General features: G+C 37.2%; 1 protein-coding gene across 2 annotated transcripts in view; it reads left to right on the forward strand.

The window, feature by feature from the left end:
- Nucleotides 1-1221: 1221 nt before the first annotated feature.
- PPP4R2 (protein phosphatase 4 regulatory subunit 2) overlaps nt 1222-20906 on the forward strand; it is a 59339-nt gene continuing 39654 nt past the window's right edge. For both annotated transcript variants that reach the window (XM_044662109.1, XM_044662250.1), the window contains exons 1-2: nt 1222-1345; nt 1982-2063. In XM_044662109.1, coding sequence (XP_044518044.1) covers nt 1312-1345; nt 1982-2063 — 116 coding nt within the window. In that variant the 5' untranslated portion in view covers nt 1222-1311. The remainder of the gene's footprint in view (nt 1346-1981; nt 2064-20906) is intronic.

Raw genomic sequence — 20906 nt, forward strand, 5'->3', positions numbered from 1 at the left:
GCCCTTTTGGCTAGTCTATATCTGTGATACTATGATAGCACAGTGCTTGGCACATAGTAGGCACTTAATAAATATTTATTAAATGAAAGAATGATAGTGTTGAAATGGACCTCAGAGTCTGTCTACCATCTAGCACAAAATCCCCTCAATGGATGGATGGGGAAATTTGCAAGAAAGGTGATATGATTCTTCCAAAGGCAGTCATCAATCTATCCACCAATTAACATTGATTAAGTCCCGACTGTGTGCTAGGCACTGTGCTAAATGCTAAATGTACTACATTAAGAAGTCTAAGAGTGTGTAACCTCAAGGGGCTTCCTATCTAATGGATGAATCAATCAGTATTTAATCAGCCACCGTATGCCAGACACTGGGCTATAAATGCTGGGATACAAGGAGATCTGTGAGTGCCCGGCCTCAAAGGGCTTACTATCTAATGGATCAATCAACCAATCAATATTTATTAATTACCCATAATATGCCAGTTTCTGGGCTATACATGCTGGGATTCAAGGACTAAGAGTGCCCACCCTCAAGGAGTTCACAATCGAATGCACTAGGGGTGGTATTTGAACTCGGGATTTCTGTCCCCAGAGCCGGTGCTCTTCGTTCTCTCCCTTCCCGGGTCTCAGTTTCCTCCCGGGTCCCAGGAGCTCTCGGGATGAGACGCTACGTGCCTAGAAGTAGCGCCAGCTGCAGCCGCAGACGCAGGCGCACAGCTTGGCTGGTGTCTCGCTCGCAGCCTCGCTCCGGGCCTGGGGGGCGGGGCGTCGGCACGGAGGCCCCGCCCTCGGCCCCACCTCCCAGGTGCGCTTCCGGCCGCCCCTGGGCCGTGGCCCCGCCCAGAGCCCTTGGGGGCGCGCTGGGGCGCGGGGCCGCGCCGAGCTGCGGCGGGGACGAGGACGGCGGCCCGGGGAGCGTGCGCGCGGTGACGTGCCGGGCGCCATGTTGGGGAGCTGATTGTGGGCACTCGGGAGGTGCTCGCTCGCTCGCCCCTCTCCCCGCCGGTGCCATCGTCGCCTCCGTGTGCGTGTGTGCGTGTGTGTGTGTGTCTGTGTGTTTGTGCGCGGGTGTGCGTGTGCGTGTATGTGTGTGGGGGTGAGGGCGCGAGTGTGAGGCGAGTGTGCGCGCGTGTGTGTGAGGGAGAGGGGGCCGGGACGGCGCGAGTGTGCGCGCGTGTGCCTGCGTGTGTGCGGCCTGCGTGGGGGCGCGCGTGTGAGGGCGGCGGGGGGGCGGCGGCGTTCCGGGCCCGGGGACTCGGGACACCGCGGAGGGAGGCGGCGGCGGCGGCGGCGAGGGACGCGGGCCACCATGGACATGGAAAGGCTGCAGGAGGCGCTCAAAGGTGGGGGCCGGGGGAGGGGGGTCCCCCGCGCCGTCCCCCTCCTCGCCGGACCGGGCCCTGGGGGCAGCCCCGCCCCGCCCGGGGCTTTGTGTCGGGAGCCGTCGTGGGGGGCTGGGGGGGCGGCTGGACCTTCCCCCATAACCCAGAATGGAGGGAGGGAAGAAAGAAAAGGGGGGGAAAAAGGAAACTGGAGCCCTCCCCGCCCCCACTTGTTGACCTCCTCCAGGACGACGACGGCGGCGGCGGCCGGGAACTTTTTTGGACGGCCCCGCACTGTGAGAGTTCTCCCCGGCCCGGCCCGGCCCAGGTGGTGTCACTGGAGCCATGGGGTTCTCACGTTCCAAGCCGCAGCCCGTGGATTCGGGTTGCCAGGGAGAGGGGTAGGGCCCCCCTAGTATCCCCCGGACGGGGTCGGGGTCTCTCCCCAAAGCTACCCGAGGCGTCGTGGGTACTCGGCCTGGCCCTGGCTTCTGTGCTGTTTTTGAATGACAGTGGGAGGGACTTGGGGAAAAGTTTCTGATTTGTAGGGGGAGTTGGGTTGGGGGGGGGATGAGCACCGGGAAAAAAAATACTGCTCCATATTTAAGGTATACTTGCTTTAACTTTGTTTCTTTTTCTTTTAAATCACCCACCCAGATTTTGAGAAGAGGGGAAAAAAAGAAGTTTGTCCAGTGCTGGATCAGTTTCTTTGTCACGTAGCCAAGACGGGGGAGACGATGTGAGTTAAACAAATTTTTCAATTGATAAAGAATAGACTTAGGATGTTGTTCTTGAATTAGGGGAGGAGAATTAAAAACCAAACATCTAGAAAGTTGAGCACTTCATTTCATTCACTTCGTTCCAATTTTAAAAAATTACTTCCTCGTGAAGTATATTTGATTTTTAAAACTGCTTTTAGGTGTCTGCTGTAACGGTTTAAAATCATCCTATGAAGCTGATTTCTCCATTGCATCTTGTCCCATTTTGTTATAGTTGGACTGTTAGAGCATCTTGTCATGGTGGCTTGCCTTAGACTCAGGGGAAGAGTTGGTTTTTATACTACTTACAGATACCCTTTGGGTTGTGTGGTCCCAAGCAAATGACTTAACTTTTTAGATCTTCAGTTGTGTCTTGGTGAGGCTTCCCTACCTGAAACGGGAGAGGTTTCTGTTTTAGGAGATCCCTACACTGATGATAAAACCAGAGATTCTGAAACAAAAATTCTGCTAAAGCTACATGAATGAAAAGGAAAAAATGCATTATGGCCATATTTTTGCAGTAATGTGAAGAACCCAGTTCTCTTCAATTTTGTGCTTTTGAGTCTTGTCTTTTATGTATGTTATTTTCTCAAATCCCCTCTCCAACCAAGTGTGATTTTGTAAATGTGTGAAGCCCCATTTCTAATGGCTTTTTGTTGGATTGGGGAAAGAAGTCTCTTACTACTACCATTTGCTCCTGTTTTGTATTTCCTAGAAACTTTTTAGGATAAATGACTTGTTAATACTCAGCATTTTTTTTGGGCACTTCATCTGAAAGTCACCTTCACTTTATGAGTTAAAGTGTTTGTTGTTAGTACCATTACACGCTGTATGCTTAGTGTTGGTGTGTAAGACTAGGTTTTGTTTTTGTGCTCTACCTAGGTTAATCTTTGGAAAACTGAGCTGCATTGATGACTTCCTTGTTGTCTCACTTTTTGGCAGGAAGAGGAAAGATTTCTTTGGGTGCCATGCTAGTGAATAAGCTCTCTTTCTGGCTTCCTACTCAACTCTTGATTTGAGGCCTACTATAAGATTATAAGCTTCAGCAAGTGATATATTCTTACTACTATCAAATGCTGATTTCATAAAGGATTTGTATGCTAACAAGTTTAATCTCAAAGGAGGAAAAAAACAAATGTTTGAATTAATGGCTGTGTTCTGAAAGGTTAACTTTTCTCATATTCTGCTAAAAATGTACCAATCAGGTGAAAGGTGGCTATCATTTTCCATGGTGGGGGAAAAAGTTCCTTGAGAAAAGTATTTGCGTTTATTGTTAGTGTCATATGTTGGCCTTTGTGTGCATTTTAATTTTGAGAATTAATGAAAAGTAAATACATAGTAACAAGATTATTTTTGCTGTTCTAGTTTCAGACAAGCCTAAAAATGATTAAACTTTTGTTTGCTTAAATACATTAACTTCTAAAATATTACTACACAGGCTTACATTTTTAATCCTTATAACTAAGTAGTTATGCCAAACATCTTTAACTCAGCAGGACATTCAAAGAAAAGCAGTGGCATTTTTCATAGTCCCAAACTTTCTGAAAGTTTCCATAGACAATTACTAATAATACCATCTCTGAGTGTAAATATCTGAACAGACCAATAAACTCATTTGAATAATAGATGGTGTTATACCTGGACATTGAATTTTTAAATTTACAAATATGATAAAGAGACCAGGTCTTTTAAATTTTGTTTTACAGACTCACCAGTTGAATATGCCTATTTCCTTTGAATTTGTTTTTTTTAGGCCTAATGGAGAAATTACTTCACTTGCCAGAATGAATATTTGTGAAATATGAACATCTGGAGTTAAAATCAGTATTTGAAAATCTATTCGTTTCTCTATTCGAGATTTTGGAACGCATTTTGTCATCTCATTATGCAACCAAGAAACTTAGCATTTAACTTTTTTCCCCAGCCGGTGTGGATTAATTTTTAATAGTGAAAGAGAAACTAAAATATTTTTATACTTTTTTCTCCATACATTATATGGTTAAGTCTTGTTTTATCAGGGTTTTGATAGTGCAATTGGGGAATGAAAAATACAAATATACCTATTTAAATATTTTGAATATGGTTTTTGTGAGATAAGGATTTAAAACTTGATCATGAACATTTTCATTAAGACATAAGAAAGAAGATGCTGATACAGTAAAAATAAGAGATGAGCAAAAAAGCTTATGAATGAAATTGAGAAATAATTAACTTACTATCAACTTTTAAAGGTCACTTTTTTTTGTCATGATTGACATTTTTTTGTGTGCTTTATTTAACATTTTACAATGTGCTTTGCCCATATTGTCTTACTTTACCTACACAATAAGCCTGTGAACTATTACTATTTTCCATTTTACAAATTACAAAAGTCTTGGGTATTTAGTCAGTAAACATTAAGTGCCTACTATCTATTTTTCAGGCACTATGCTAAGTGCTGAAGACAGAAAAAAGGCATAAGATAGTCCCTGCCCTCAGGGAGCTCACCTGCTAATGGGAGAGACCAAAAGCACAAAAAAATATTTTCAGATAACCTCTATGCAAGATAAAGAGACAATTAAAGGAGGGAAGGTTACGAGAATAAATAGTGGTAGGGAAAGGCTTTCAGATTTTGTTTGGGACTGAAAGTCAGGGGTGGGTCAGTAGGAGATGAGAAGGGAGAGCATTTCAGGTGTGGGAGACAGCCTGAGAAAATGGAGTATATTGTGTGTGTCACCATGAGGCCAGAGAATAAGATATAAAGAAGACTGGAAAGCAGGAGGGACTAGGTTATGAAGGGGTTCAAAAGCCAAACAGAGCACTTTGTTTTTGATCCTAGAGGCAGTAGGGAGCCAGTGGAGTTTATGAATTCAGAGATGTGACATGCTCTGACTTGTGCTTTAGGAAAATCACTTTGATGGCCCCAAATGGAGGTTGGATTGAGGAAATATTTGAGGCTGCCAGATCCCCCCAGCAGGCTGTTAAAGTCATTTAGGTATGAATGATGAGGGCACCAGGATGATGTCAAGGTCAGAGGAGAAAAAGGACCTTGTCTCATTCAAGAGATGTTGGAAAAGTGAAATGGACAGGTCTTGGTTACAGCTTGGAAATGGGTGATTACTTTGCAGTAATAAGGAAGTTGATAGAAGAGTTGGGAGAGGGCTTAAGGGGTATAACGAATTCAGTTTTGGACATTTGGAGTAAAGAAGTCTTTTGGAAATCCAGTTAGAGGTCTAAAGTAGTTGGAGATTGGAGGTCAGTTTAGGACAAGATGGGTAGAGTTTGAGAATTATCATCATAGAGATGGTAATTAAATCCAGGACAGTTAATGAGATCACCAAATGAGGTAGTATAGAGAGAAAAGAGGAGAAGGCCCAGAACAGAACCTTGTGGGATACCTACAAGTAGAGGGCAAGATCTGGCTGGATGAAGATCTAGCAAAGAAGATTTGAGGAGGGGGTCAGATAGGTAGGAGGAGAACAAGGAGAGATTGTTTTCCCTGAAACCTAGAGAGAAAAGAGTATCTAGATGGAGAAGATTATTAACTGTAAAAAGCTAAAGAGAGGTTGAGAATGAAGATTGTGAAGAGGTCATCAGTGGTTTGCCAATTGAGAGATCATTGGTAACTTGGAGAGAGCATTTTGGTGGAATGATGAAGCTGAATTGCAAAGGGTTAAAAAAGGGTGAAAGGAAAATGGAAGCATCTATTGTAGACTAAACAGGTTTTTTAATCCCCCCTTTATTATTATAAGTCATTAAAATTTTTTCTGAATTCTGAATTCTCTCCTTTTCCTATTCCCTCACCCATTGATAAGGCAAGAAATGTGATAACAATTATACATGTAAAATCATGCAAAACATTTTCTTATTGGTCATTTTGAAGGAAAAAAAAGGCCAGGAAAGTAAAGTGAAAAAAATTATGCTTCAAGCCATATTTAGACTTCAGTTCTCTCTATGGAGGTCAATAGTATTTTTAATAATAATTTGGAATTGTCTTGGATCATTGTATTGATCAGAAGAACGTCATTCACAGTTGATCATCAATACCTCCTGGTTCTGCTCACTTTACCTTGTAAAAGTTCATATAAGTATCCCCTATTTTTCTGAAACCATTGTGCTCATCATTTTCTTGCAGCACAATAGTATTCATTCCATCACAATCATACCACAAATTGTTTATCCATTCCACAATCAATGAGCATGCCCTCAATTTCCAATTTTTTTTTGCCACCACTAAAAGAATTGCTATAAGTATTCTTGTATGTATATGTCCTTTTCCTTTGGGATACAGACCTAGTAGTGGTATTGCTGGGTCAAAGGATAATCACAATTTTATAGTCCTTTGGACATAGTTCCAAATTGCTCTCCAAAATAGTTGGATTAGTTCACAACTCCAATGTTGCATTAGTGTCCCAATTTTTTCACATCTCCTTCAAGTTATTTGTCATTTTCCCTTTTTTGTCATGGTAGCCATTCTGGTGGGTGTGAGGTGGTACCTCAGACTTGTTTTAATTTGCATTTCGCCATTTAACAGTGATTAAGAGCAAATTTTTTTGTATGATTATATATAGCTTTGATTTAGACAGCCTTTTTAGAGTTCAGCCCCAAAGGAGAGAAGAGATATAAAACAATTAGGGATAAAAGTATCATGCAAGGTTTTTTGAGGATGAGGAAGACATGATTGTAGAGGGAAGGAGCCATTACATGGGGAGAGATTGAAAATAAATTAAGTGGGTGGGGACAGTTTGTTGAATTGGATGAATTTAATCCCATGGAATGGGATTGCTTGAACAAGTGGAGAGGGACGGACCTTGGTGAGGAGCAAGAGTACCTTTTCATGTGAGATACAGGTAAAGGATTAGATAGTGGCAGAAGGAACCTGAGTGATAGGAGAATGGCTTCAGTTTTTTTTTCTATGTAAAATATAAAGCAGTGTTCTCAGGGAAAAGGAACCATGGGAGATTTGAGGAAAGAGGAAAAGGTTTGGAATTGCTGCTGTGGGGAAGTAAGTTTCTAAGGCAGTTAAAGAAGGATTGTTTAGTGTGTATGGTGGCACAGGTGATGTTGTGTAAGGTAAATTTAGAGTGGGGCCTATCACAAAGGTGATTGACTTTTCTCCATCTTAGTTCAGCAGCATATGCACAGGAACAAAGGTGGCAGATAGGAGGAGTCATCCAAAAGCTGAGATTTAACTGGAGGTTCACTTGCTTGCCCATATTCAAATAATGAAACTATCTGAGGGAGAATTCAAACCCTGGGTCTTTCTAACTTCCACGGCTCTGCCTCAGACGCCAATAGTTCCTTCTTTGGTTATGGATAGCATTTTCACTGAGAGTCTCTTGTGGTTATCTTAGAAACTTTCTTTGCTGAAAATGGTTTAGTTCTTCTCAGTTGATCGTTGTATAATATTTGTTATTGTATACATCATTCTCCTATTTCTGCTCACTTCACTTTGTATCAATTCCTACTAGGTTTTTCTGAACTTGTCCTGTTTGAGTTTTATGGTTTAATTGGTATTCCATTATAGCGCTCTATACCACAACTTGTTCATCCATTTCCCAAGTGATGGACAACCTCTTAGTTTTCAGTTCTTTGCCAGTACAAAAATAGTTGCTTAAAAAAATATTTTGGTACAAGTAGGTCCTTTTCTCTTATATCACTGATATCTTTGAGATAACCTAGTAGTGGTATTGCTAGCTCAAAGGTTATGCATAGTTTTGTGGCACTTTGAACATAGTTCCATATTGTTCTCCAGAGTGGTTGCATCAGTTCACAACTCAACAGTGTATTAGTGTCCCACTTTTCCCATAGTCCCTCCAAAATTTATCATTTTTCTTTTTTTGGTTAGTTATTTATTCTTTAAGAATAATTGTGGGAACTTGTGTGAATGATTGGTTTATTAAATGTGAGTAACTTAAGTGGCTAGTACCATGGTAGACTCTCAATAAATATTGACTATTGAATTTTAGCCCTGCATTTGAAAAATTCATTGAGACCAAAAATGAAACAACTGTTGACCAGTGATGTTTGATGACCAAAATGTGCATTTTTATTATTCATCTAGGAATTTATTATTGTTTTTGAAATATTCTTGCAGGATTTTTCTTTCTATTTTGTATCTACCAAGGGTTAATGGTATACATACACAATCTTAAATATGCTTATTGAATGAATCAAAAGGAAGGAAAAGAGGTATAATTTTAATACAGGGAATTTAATCTGAGAGGGTCTCAAATTGGAACGTAGGGGGAAATAAATTGTTCAGGTTTCATTTTCGAAAATGACAGGAATAGGATAATAGACTGTCCACTGTCAATTCTCATTTTAATTTTACTTGATTTTTATTCCTTTTGATTTCTGCATTTGGAGTTTGGTTGTTAGTGTGCATTTCTGATTCTTCCCAGTTTGATTTCTTATTGCAGTGAATTGAACAAGTATTTGTCACAGTATAAGATTATTTGGGCAGCTAGGAGGAACAATGGATAGTGCTGGATTCAAATTTGGCCTTAGATATTTAGTAGCTGTGTGACTCTGGGCAAGTCACCTCACCCTGTTTGCTTCAGTTTCTTCATCTGTAAAATGAGCTGGAGAAGGAAATGGCACACCACTGTAGTATCTCTGCCATGAAAACCCCAGATGGGGTCAGACATAACTGCAGACTGTTGAACAGAACAAGATTATATTCTAGGCACTGTAGGACATAAAATTATATGACCCCATCCCCTCCCTCATTGTCTTAATCTATAGTTAAGGGAGATAATGAAAGAGAACAGTAAAATAGAATATTCCTTCATTCAAGTTACTTTTCATGTGTATACACTGTGTTCTAGTCAAGTCGGTGACTGTCTTCTGAACTTGTCCTTTCCCTTCAAGGTTATATGTTTTGTATACCTATAGGTGAGCTTTTGTTTTCTTCATTAAGATAAAAACTTGAGGACTGAGACTTAATTCATTTCCGTCTTTGTATACAAGTGCCCAGCACAAAATCTGGCAAAATATAGGCACTTAAATGTTTGTTGCTCAATTCACATCTTGGACTGAAACAGGTGGAATACACTAAGGATAATGGACATATTTGCAAAGAAAAAATTTCAGAAATTGTATCCTTAAAGAACCTCAATTCAAATCCCACTTCTGTTGCCGACTGAGTTTCTGTAGGCAACTAACTTAAGTCAGAATTGTTTCACTTGTAAAATGAGAGTGTTGGACTAGGTAGTCTCTAAGGAGGATCCTTCTAGCTTCAGAACTCTGATTCTGTAATCAGGAGAGAGTCACCTGGTTTATTAAGCTTAAATATCAACAACAAAGATTGAGGAAAACATGACTAAATCAAATCTGTTGCTTGTTACCTATTGTGACTTCAGGAAAAGTCATTTAATGTCTCTGGGTATCAGTTTCCTCATCTGAAAAATGAAAGGATTGGACAGGTAGTTTTATGGGTCCTTTTTATTTAGCCTTAACTATCTAAAAAATTTCCTTTTGCTCAAGATTTCTTAAGTTGAGGTGTATTAACTTAAAAAAAATTTTGACAACTATTTCAGTATAATTAAGTTTTCTTTGAAATCTCTTTATTTTTTGCATTTCAGAGCATCACATTCTGAGAAAAGGAGTCAAATTTGATTGCCAAAAGGCATCCATGACACAAAAAAAGTGAAAAGTCCTATTTTGGGGTTATTGGATTTTTTTCCTCTGTCTTAGATTCACAATAAGGCTTAATTACTTGTTATGTTTAAATGCCTACTTAAGCTATAATGAAAGTATGACTTAAAAAAAAAACCAGTTGAAAGACATGCTTCATAGCAAAAAAGAAAGATTTGCTGTTGAATAATTTTATAGTAATAAAATACTTTATACATATGAATACTATAAAACATGTGAATTGGAGTTTCTAAGGGCTACATACAAATCTCATTAGGCTGACTGCCTAATAAGTTACTAATGAGTTGCTACTCATCCTTTATCAGGTGCTTTTTTTTTTTTTTTTTTTTTTTTTTTTTTCCATTCAGATTACATCCCCCCATTGGAAACTATTTTTGCTATATGACTATATACTATTATCATGTTCTTGGCACTCCCCCCCCCCCTTTTTAATCCATTTTATTCTTACAAGTTTGTTTTTTTTCAGTGCTATGGCCTCTTAAGTATAAAAATAACCTTTTCTAAATAGCTCCTCAGAAGTGCCATCCTCAGTTTTGCCTGCCTAGCATGATTGTTTTAAAAATTGTAGCCTATAATTGATTAACCTTATACCTTAAATTATTTGGGGACTTCCAGGTTGAAGTACTGTTTTTGGAATCCCCAGTGTCTACTTAGATGTCTTTGTTCCTCCTACTCTTTTCTGTTTTCTTATATTTACCTCCTAATTATTCTCTCCAAATTCTTTAGAAGCTCAGTTTGGAATTGTACTGTTGTTTTGTTTTGTTTTGTTTTTTTCCGTAGAAACCAGTTTTGAGGCTTTATTATTTTCTTTACTTGAGATTTCTATGGCCCCATGACAGTCTTTCCAGGCTTGCTTTGACACCACTGACTGTATGTAGATGCTAACCAGCATATGTCAGAGGGCCTTACTAGAGAGTTTTGTCTCTGCGTCTTTTTGAGGGAAAAAAAAAAAAAGGAAGAAATTTTCTGGCAAGTGTCAGTGAGGCAAGTAATTTATATGAGCTTGCAAATGATTTATTTCTGCTTCCTCTCTAGGAAAAAGGTGCCTTTTATGTAATAGCATAATAGGTAGATAGTTGTAGATCGCCCCTCAGAAATGAAAGAAGCCATCAATTGCTGGATTTAGAACAATTGCCACGAGACAGCAGTCTTTTCCATAGCCTTTTACAACCAAGTGGAGTACTGCATTTCTGTGTAAACAGCAAAGCTTACTGTTTAATTCTTAACTGTTTACACATATTGTACTTTTATGGTTTGCAAAGTGCTTGCATGATTTCATTCTTTCTTCAAAACAGTTCTTTAAATTCAAGATCACAGATTGAGTCATCCTATCTTTACATATGAGAAACTGAGTCTCAGGGCAGTGAGAAATGACTTGCTTAGTCACACTTGGAGTAAGGATCTGGGTGGAATGGCTCTTCCTCCATCTTTAGGTCAGAACTTTTTCTGTCTTAGCTTTCTGCCTCTAATTAATAGCCATATTGTTTGGGAGGAGAATAAACTGAACTATATTTTGTTCAGGCAGCTGTAACTTTCATACTTAAGTTTTATAGTTTACACAGCCCTTTGGAGACTGTTCTTTTCTGGATAGTGATCAACCCCCAAACATCTCATCTTTTCTATGATCCTGTGGATCTGAAATGACACCAAGAAATAGTTTTGCTTTCCAATGCTATTGGATTACTGGATTGAATCCCTTCTGCCTCTTAACGTCCCCACTCCTCCTGAATATCCATGTTGGTGCAGGTGGTAGGTTGCCTGAAAGAACAACACAAAATATGGAGTATGGCTCACTTTTTTTCCTCACTTTCCATTTTAGATAATAAATGCTATAACTTATGTTTTGTATAGACTCTACCTTATAATGTTGCCATTGTAATTTATGCACATGGTGCCAGTGAGGAAGATTTGCATTTTGGTTTTACTGTGATTAAAATATTTAAGTGTTTTTTTTTTTCTTTGTAGAAGTCTAATGTATACTAGTTTAATCCTGATAGATTTATGCTTGAATTCACAAATGTAAAAATCCAGTTGTATTGTGTACAGAGATTGAATTTAGTTTTTGCTTTCATTCTTTGTCCCATTTAATTATGGCAACTAATCAAATGTTTCTCCACTTGTTACTTTATTGTTTGGAAAAAAATAAATGCAAAACAGGTGGTATTGGTACTTTGAATAAAGAAATAACTGTTTTTGGATTACAGGCATTCAAAATGATAGGGCAGAACATAAAGTTTGGGACAGAGTTGGAAGCAGGTTCTTCTTCAAAAGGGCTATTCTTACATGATCAGGGTGTGGCAAGTTGTTGGTTTGGCACCCTTTCCTTAGCAGTGTTTTGAGATATATTTACTTGTTTCAATCTACAGGTACATATGTGTATCAGATTTTTGTCATACATATTAGTGTGATTTTTAAATGGAAAAAATAAAAATTGTTTTGTATATGTTTAAGTATGGATCAGCACATTCTGGGTTAGCTTAAATCAAAATGTAACTTTGTCTTAGGTAGGTCAAAATATTGAAGATCCCTAGGGTTGATCTTGAAGTCTATTTGTAAGCCTGAAGGCCAATCTGGACTGTTATTCATGACTATCGCAAAACCATTTTGAAACATATATGATTATAATTAGATAAGATGATAGATAGCCTGAAGTGGGTAGCTCTAGTAATACCCCTCCAAAAAAAAAGACAAAGAAAGAAAAGAATGTTAATAAAGCATTTTTAAACTACAGAGAGCAGAAGCAAATTTATAAGGGGACATGATTGAATAAGGTAGATTTGTTACAGTGTAGAAAGTTTGCCTTGAAACCAAGAAGACCTGGGTTTTTAGTAGTCCTAAGTCCTACCTCTGACACATACTTGCCTCTGTGACTAGGTAAAGTTACTGAACATAAAAAGCTGATCAGTACCATTGAACACACAGGTCTAGTCTCTGTTGTCCCTATTAGTTTGCTACATTAACATGACTTATATAACTTTGTGTCTAATAAGTGGTTCCGTGAATAGGATGCTGGGTCTGTACTAAGGAAGACCTGAATTCAAATTTGACCTTACTAGCTTTGTGACCCCTGGACAATCACTTATCCTTTTTTTACCTCTGTTTTGTAGGATTTAAATTAATTTCCAACACTCGAAGAATTATATTTTATAAAGCTTATTAATAATCATTAGAATAAATGGGTAATTACTGTTGTTTATTACTTAAGAAAATAAAACCACACGACTAGACTCTCTTGACTGTTTAAAAAGACCGCTGGCCACGGCAATTACAGGAAGGAGAGAGAGAGAGGGGTGGAAATACACAAAATTTATATCCTGTCTTTGTCAGCACATAACAAGAGGAGAATGGGGTGATGGGAATTGTAGTTTTAGGGTACAGAAATTAATTACACAGTTTCTTCATCAGTGGAGATAAAAATAATAGTGCCTACCTATCACAGTGATGTGCAGATGAAATGAGATAATTATAAAGTACTTAGTACAGGATCTGGCACATAGAAAAGTACTGAATAAATGTTAACTGGTATTATTATTGTTACTGCTATATAAGTAAGTTTCCATTATGATTCAACTATAATGTATAACTAAAGTTAATTCAAGAAAAAGCATCATTTTTTAAAAAGGTATATTAAACGTGAGAGTAACAAAATTGCTCTACTTGTCCCTGTCCCTTTTTGAGAACTCATTTCTCTCTCTCTCTTTTTTTTTTTTTTTTTTTTTTTTTTTAGTGTTTTATTAACAAGTTTTTCCTTTTTGGGAGCATTATTGTCACTACCCATTTCCCCTACTTCCACAACTTAACTCCACCCTCCCAAATGCTCTGTCTTTAACAAGTAAGTATAGCAAATTAAAACATTCCTATACTGTGTCTGAAAATTTGTATCTCATTCATTCTGCATCTCTAGTCCATCAACAGCTATGTCAAGAAATGAGAAGCATGATTCATCATCAGTCTTCTGAAGTCTTTATTGACCATTGCATTGGTCAGAGTTTTTAAAATCTTTGAAAATATTTTTCTTTTGTATTTCTTCAGCTGGTTCTGCTTTCTTTATTCTCCATCACTTCATACAAGTCTGGGGATTCTCTGAATCTGTTCTTTTTCGTATAGCACAATAATATTTTCTTTTCCTTTTCTTTTTAAACCCTTACCTTCTGTCTTAAAATCAATACTGGTAAGGGCTAGGCAATGGGGGTTAAGTGACTTGCCCAGGATCACACAGCTGGGAAGTGTCTTGAGGCCAGATTTGAACCTAGGACCTCCCGACTCTAGGCCTGGCTGTCCATCCACTGAGCCACCCAGCTTCCCCCATGCACAATAATATTTCTTTCTTTTTTTTTTTTTTAAACCCTTACCTTCTGCCTTGGCGCCAAGGCAGAAGAGGTGTTAAGGGTAGGCAATGGGAGTCAAGTGACTTGCCCAGGGTCACACAGCTGAGAAGTATCTGAGGCCAGATTTGAACCTAGGACCCCCTATCTCTAGGCTTGGCTCTCAATCCACTGAGCCACCCAGTTGCCCCCACAATAATATTTCAATAATTCATATGGCATAATTTGTGCAACTCCTTTTCCAGTTAATAAGACACTTTGTTTTCAGTTCTTTGTTACAACAGAACTTGTTTCTGTAACTTTATGCATGTGGCTCTTTACTTCTTTGGAGAATTTAGTTATAATCACTAGGTTATATGCATAGTTATTAAACAACTACTTTGTGCCAGGCACCTATGCTAAGTCCCTTCCCCTCTGGAAGTTTGTCATCTAATTGGGGAAGACAACACAAAAAAAGCTGAAAACTTGACCATGACATGATGAAGTCAAGTCCAAAATGAATGCAACTAGATTGGAAATGAGGAAATATTTCTAGTCTCCCCTTAAATGGAAGTTGAATTCATGGCTCCACCCTTCAATTAGAGGAACCTGGGTACTGATGAGGTGAGTGGACTAAAGTTTATTGGATCTTGCTGGATGAGATTTCTCAATGATGAGTTTACTGGGGTGGAGCTGGGGGATGGTGAAGCCAGATCCAGAATGAGTGAAGCACCAAGTCACTTTAATGTACCTGTCCTCAGACAGTTCCTCAACCACTTGCCATTTTGCTTTTTAAAAATCATCTTTGCCAATTTGGTGAGTTGAAGGTGGAAATTCGGAGTTTAATTACTTTTCTCTTATAACTTCCAAGTACACATTCACATTACTGTTGTATGTGAATTCTCCTTTGCATTTCTTTTTTTAAAATTACATTTCTTTTGAAAACTATTCATGCTTTTGTCTATTAAGATATTACTTTTCATTCTTTTGAATTTGTCTCCTAATATAGTTTGTATATCAGATCTTTTATTAGAGAAATTTGATCCATGATTTTTCCTAGTTTATTGTTTCTCTTCTAATTCACATTTGTCATCAAAATTGCCTATCTTTTATGTTTATTTCCATCCCTTGTTTGGTTAAGAACTCTAGCTTTACGTGTATCTTAAAGAGTTTTGAAAGATATCTTATTTTCAGTCCCAAGTTTTTTATTATATTTCCTTTTGTACTTATGTCTTATTCATTTGGAAATTACTGTGGTGTGAGATACGAGTATAAATCTGATTTCCTCTTAGAATAGTTTAATTTTACCAATAATATTTTTCAGAAAGGGAATGCTTGTCCTGATAGAGTTTGTATCCTAGGATTTATTGAGAAACCCTTTATACACATTAAGTCAAAGAAATTTTCATGTCGGCCATGTTGTGGGGGAAAAAAGAAGCAAGAAAAATAAAGAAGAAAAAAAACAGTTCTGTTCATCAGTTCTGTATGCCTGGAGGTGGCCTTCGGAATTGTCATCGACCACTTCATTGCTGAAAGTTGCTAATTTCTTCATGGTAGAAAATCGTTAACAATATTGTTACTGTGTACATTGCTATCTTGGTTCTGTTGTTGACTTTACTGTATGTCAGCTTTTATAGCTCTTTGCAGGTTTTTTTGGATACCATCCTCTTCATTATTTCTTGCAGCACTCTTCCATTATAATCTCATTCCATAATTTGCTCAGACATTTCCCAGTCAATGAGCATCCCTCAGTTTTATAATTGGCTACCACAAAATGAGCTGCAACAAATATTTTTGTACATTTGGGCCCCTTTTCTTTTTCTTTGAACTTGGGGCATAGATCCTAATAGCATTATTGTTGGGCAAAAGGAAATGCACAGTTTTATAGTCCTTCAGACCTAGTTCTCCCAAATAGTTGGACTGGTTCATAACCCCATCAGCATTTCATTCATGTACCTCTTTTCCTATATCCTTTCCAACATTAATCACTTTCCTTTTCTGTCATGTTAGCCAATATGACAGGTGTGAAGGTGGTGCCTCAGAGTTGTATTAATTTTCTCTAATGATTAGTGGAGTATTTTTCATGATTATTGAGAAATGAGACCTTTATCACAGAAACTTGCTTTCCTTTTGATTTTGGTTGCCTTGGTTTTGTTTATGCAAAACCTTTTTTATTTAATGTGATTAAAATTACCTATTATGCGTCCTGTGGTTCTCTATAGCTCTTGTTTGGTCATGAACTCTTCCCCTGTTCATAACTTTGACAGGTAATTTTTTCCATACTCCTTTATTTACCCATGATACTATCCTTTATATTTAAATGATATACCTATTTATTTATTTATTTTTTAATTTTAAACCCATAACTTGTGTGTATTGATTTATAGGTGGAAGAGTGGTAAGGGTAGGCAATGGGGTCAAGTGACTTGCCCCAGGTAACACAGCTGGGAAGTGTGTCTGAGTCCGGATTTGAACCTAGGACCTCCCATCTCTAGGCCTGGCTCTCAATCCACTGAGCTACCCAGCTGCTTGATATACCTATTTTGATAGCTTCTACGTATACAATATGAGATCTTGGTCTATGCCTAGTTTCTGCCAAACTTATAACTAGTTTTTCCCAGACATTTTTGTCAAATAGTGAATTCTTGCCCTAAAAGCAAGCTTGAATCCTTTGGATTTATGAAACACTGGGTTACTGTGGTCATTTATTTCTGCATATTGAGTACTAATCCATTTTACTGATCAACTACTTTATTTTTATCCAGTGCCAGATTTTTTTTTTAACCCTTACCTTCTTAGAATCAGCACTAAATATTAGTTCCAAAGGAGAAAAACCCTAAGAACTAGTCAGTTGGGATCAAGTGACTTGCTTAGGGTCACACAGGCTAGGAAGAGCTCGAATTTAGATTTGAACCCAGATCCTATTTCTAGGCATGACTATGTCTACTGGATCACCTAACTGTCCTAGTACGCTCCTACAAAGAAGTAAATCATAAAAGCAGTTTGAAATCAAATACTACTAGAACTGCCTTCTTTTTTGTTGTTGTTGTTGATTTCCTTGATATTTACCATTTGTTCCTCTGGATAAATTTGCACTGAGTAACCAATTTAGGTATAATTGTCATTTTTATTGTATTGCCTTGGCCTTCTCATGAGTAATTAATATTTCTACAGTTTAGATCTGTATTTGTGTGAAATATTTTATATTTGTGTTCATATAGTTCTTGGGTTTGTCTTGGCAGATAAGTTGCCCAAGTATTTTAAACTGTTTGCAGTTATTTTAAATTTTGTTTTATATTTATAATTTATTATATGTACATTTATGCTATATTATATATAATTTGCAATATAGAAATGCTGATTTATGTGGGCTTGTTTTTTTTATCCTGCAACTTGTCTATAATTGTTAATTATTTCAATTAGTTTTTAATTTTAATCTTTAGAATTCTCAAAAATGATCATATCATCTATTAAAAGTGGTAATTTTGTTCTTGGTTATCTATGCTTATTTCCTTGATTTCTTTTTCTTACTGCTGTAGGTAACATTTTTAGTACAATTTGAAAAAAAATGGCAAGAATAAACATCCTGGCTTGCTTCACTCCTGATCTTATTGGAAAGGCTTCTATCTATAGTTATCTTCATTGCAGATGATGCTTGAACTTGATTTAAGATTGATGCTTACTTTAAGAAAAGCTCCATTTCTTCCTCTGATTTATAGAATAATTTTGTCAGAAGCCTTTTCTTCATTAATTGATATAGTCATACCATTGTTTTTGTTATTGATGTTATTTTTACTAGTATTGAATTGGCCCTGAATTCTTGATATAAATTCAGCCTGGTCAGAGTATGGTTTTTAAGATAGAGTTCTATAATTTCCTTACTAGTTTTTTATTTACTACTTTTGGATCAATATTCATTAAGGAAACTGATCCATAGTTTTCTTTTTCTCTTTGTGCTCTTCCTAGAAATCTTATTTTCTAAAAGCTAAATGTAGCATGTTGAAAATTCAGTTTCTGATGGTTGAAAGAATTCTCTTTTTCCAGAGACAGCTATGTAGCTCATGGATCAAGCATTAGTCTTAAGAGTCAGGAAGACTTGAGTTCCAATGAAGTTTTGGCTGTGTTTCTCTGGCCATGTTGATTAGCCTTTGTTGCCTCAGTTCCTCAGCTATCTTAGTCATTGTGAGGATTAAGAGAAATAATGTTTATAAATGTACATATAATCTGCCTTCTATAACACAGGCAACCAAAATTTATTTTGAAACAATTCCATTAAAGTATATTTCTAAAACTTTTTTTCACCTACATGTAGAAAATTTTTTTTACAATTATTTTCTGACATCTTGTGATTCAGATTCCCTCCCTCTTCCCTTCCTCCCCCTCCCTGAGGTGACAAATAGTTCATTTAAGTACATTTTAAACAAAATTGACCATTTGGCTATGAACCCTGTTTAACATCATTTGGTAGATTTCCCAAGGAATAAATCAGATAATGGGCAATAAGTTTAGCTTTTCTATGAAATTTCTCTTGATGTCATTTTATGTAGTATCTTTTCATGAAAGGAATGGGACTAATTTTTATGATTGTTAAGCATTTAAACTTTGTCAGACTTTTTAATAACAAATTTTAAATACCAGCTATTCATTTAACCTCTATGTCTCAGTTTCCTCATCTGTAAAATGGGGATATTAATAGCACTTTCCTCCTAGTGTTGTGAGGATCAAATGAGATAATGTAAAGTGCTTAGCAGAGTGCCTACCTCATAAATGTCATATGAATGTTAACTATTATTAGAAATGGAATTTGCTTTTTCAGTTTAAAAGTTATTATTAATAAAGGAGTATATTTCCTAAGGTTTTTACTTAGATTTGTATGGATCTCTCCTTCATCCTGAATTACTTGTGAACATTAAGTATTCCTCTTAGTAGATTAGAGACTATCTTTTTTTTTTTTTTTTTTAAACCTTTACCTTTCAAACCAATACTAAGTATTGATTCTAAGGCAGAAGGGCCATAAGGGGTAGATATTTGGTCTTAAATGACTTGCCCAAGGTCACCCAGCTAGGAAGTAGCTGAGCTCACATTTGAATCCAGACCCTTCCAACTCCAGGATTGATGTTCTTTCCACTGTGCTATCTCTCTACCTTGAGAGAGACTTATCTTTTTTTTTTTTTTTTAAATCTTTGCATCCTTTGTGCCTTATATGTTGAAGGTGTTAATTTTTGTTAAATTGTACTAATAATTTTGTATAATACTATAATCATACATATTGAACAAAGCAAGTTATTTGTTGTGATTATATCCTGTTTTGACAGGCAGCATAGTATTGTGACATTGGAGCATTGGAACTAGAGATTTTATGCTCGCCTTTGCTACTTTTAGTAGTCCTTTGAACTTTGGATAGACTGTAATCTGTCTATCCTGTAATTCCCACTATAAAATGAGAGTCTTGGAGTAAATAAGGTACCCATCAGCTCTATATGCTATGAATTAGAGCTGGAAAGTTATGTAGTCACACAACATAACCTTATATTAAGGAAATCTAGCTCCATAGAGCTAAAGAGAATTTACTCAAAGTCACACAGGTAGTAAATTTCTTTTCTTTTTTTTTTTAAACCTTACCTTCTGTCTTAGAGCCAATACACAGTATTGGCTCCAAGGCAGAAGAGTGGTAAGGGTAGGCAGTGGGGGTCAAGTGACTTGACCAGGGTCACACAGCTGGGAAGTGTCTGAGGCCAGATTTGAACCTAGTTTTTAGGCCTGGCTCTCAATCCACTGAGGTACCCAGCTGCCCCCCAAAGGCATGGTTTGAACCTAGGTCCTCTGTCCCCATAGCCAGAGTTTATAATAATTTTCTTAATTTTTTTTTAATTACACAGAACATTTTCAACATTCCCTTTAAAAAAATCTTTTTAGTTCCAAATTTAATCTTTTTTACAATTGATCATTGGTACAGTATTGCTCTTACTGTGTACAATATTATCCTGGTTTTGCTCACCTTATTTTGCATCAGTTCATGTTGTCTTTCCAGGTTTTTCTGGAAAGATTCTGTTCATTATTTCTTATAGCATAGTAGTAGCTCATTATGATACTGTGTACCACAACTTGTTCAGTCATTCCCCAATTGATGGACATCCCTTCACTTTCCAATTCTTTGCCACAAGGAAAGCTGTTGTAAATATTTTTGTACATATAGATCTTTTTCCTTTAATCTTTTTGGGAAACAGACATAGTAATGGTATTGCATAGCAATCAAAGAGTATTACGTGTAGATTTTTAGCCCTTTGGGCATAGTTCCAAATTGCTTTCCATAATGTTTGGATCAATTTACAGCTCTACCAACAGTGCATTAGTGTCTCAGTTATCTGGTAGGTGTGAGGTAGTACCCCTGAATTTTAATTTGCATTTCTCTAATCAATAGTGATTTATAATATTTTTATATGATTAGATAACTTTGATTTCTTCTAAAAACTGCTGGTTCATATCCTTTGACCATTTATCAATTGGGGAATGACTTGTATTATAAATCTGACTCAGGAGATCTCTATTTGAAAAATGAGTCCTTTGTTATTAAAGAAACTTAATACAAAATTTTATCCTCAAGTTTTCAGCTTTCTTTCTAATCTAGGTTGCCTTAATTTTGTTTGTGTAAAAACTTCAATTTAACATAATCAGACTTATCTGTTCTCAGTCTTTTGTTTGCTTATGAACTCTTTTCCCATCCATAGATCTGACAGATAAACTTTTCTGTGCCCCCTAATTTGCTTATGGTTTCACACTTTATGTTTTTAAATCATGTACTTGTTTTGACTGTATTTGTTATTCAATGTGACATGTTAGCGTACACCTTGTTTCTGCCAAACTGCTTTTTAACTTTCTCTA

The sequence above is a fragment of the Gracilinanus agilis genome, chromosome 1, assembly GCF_016433145.1.
Source record: "Gracilinanus agilis isolate LMUSP501 chromosome 1, AgileGrace, whole genome shotgun sequence".
Classification (NCBI taxonomy): Eukaryota; Metazoa; Chordata; class Mammalia; order Didelphimorphia; family Didelphidae; genus Gracilinanus; species Gracilinanus agilis.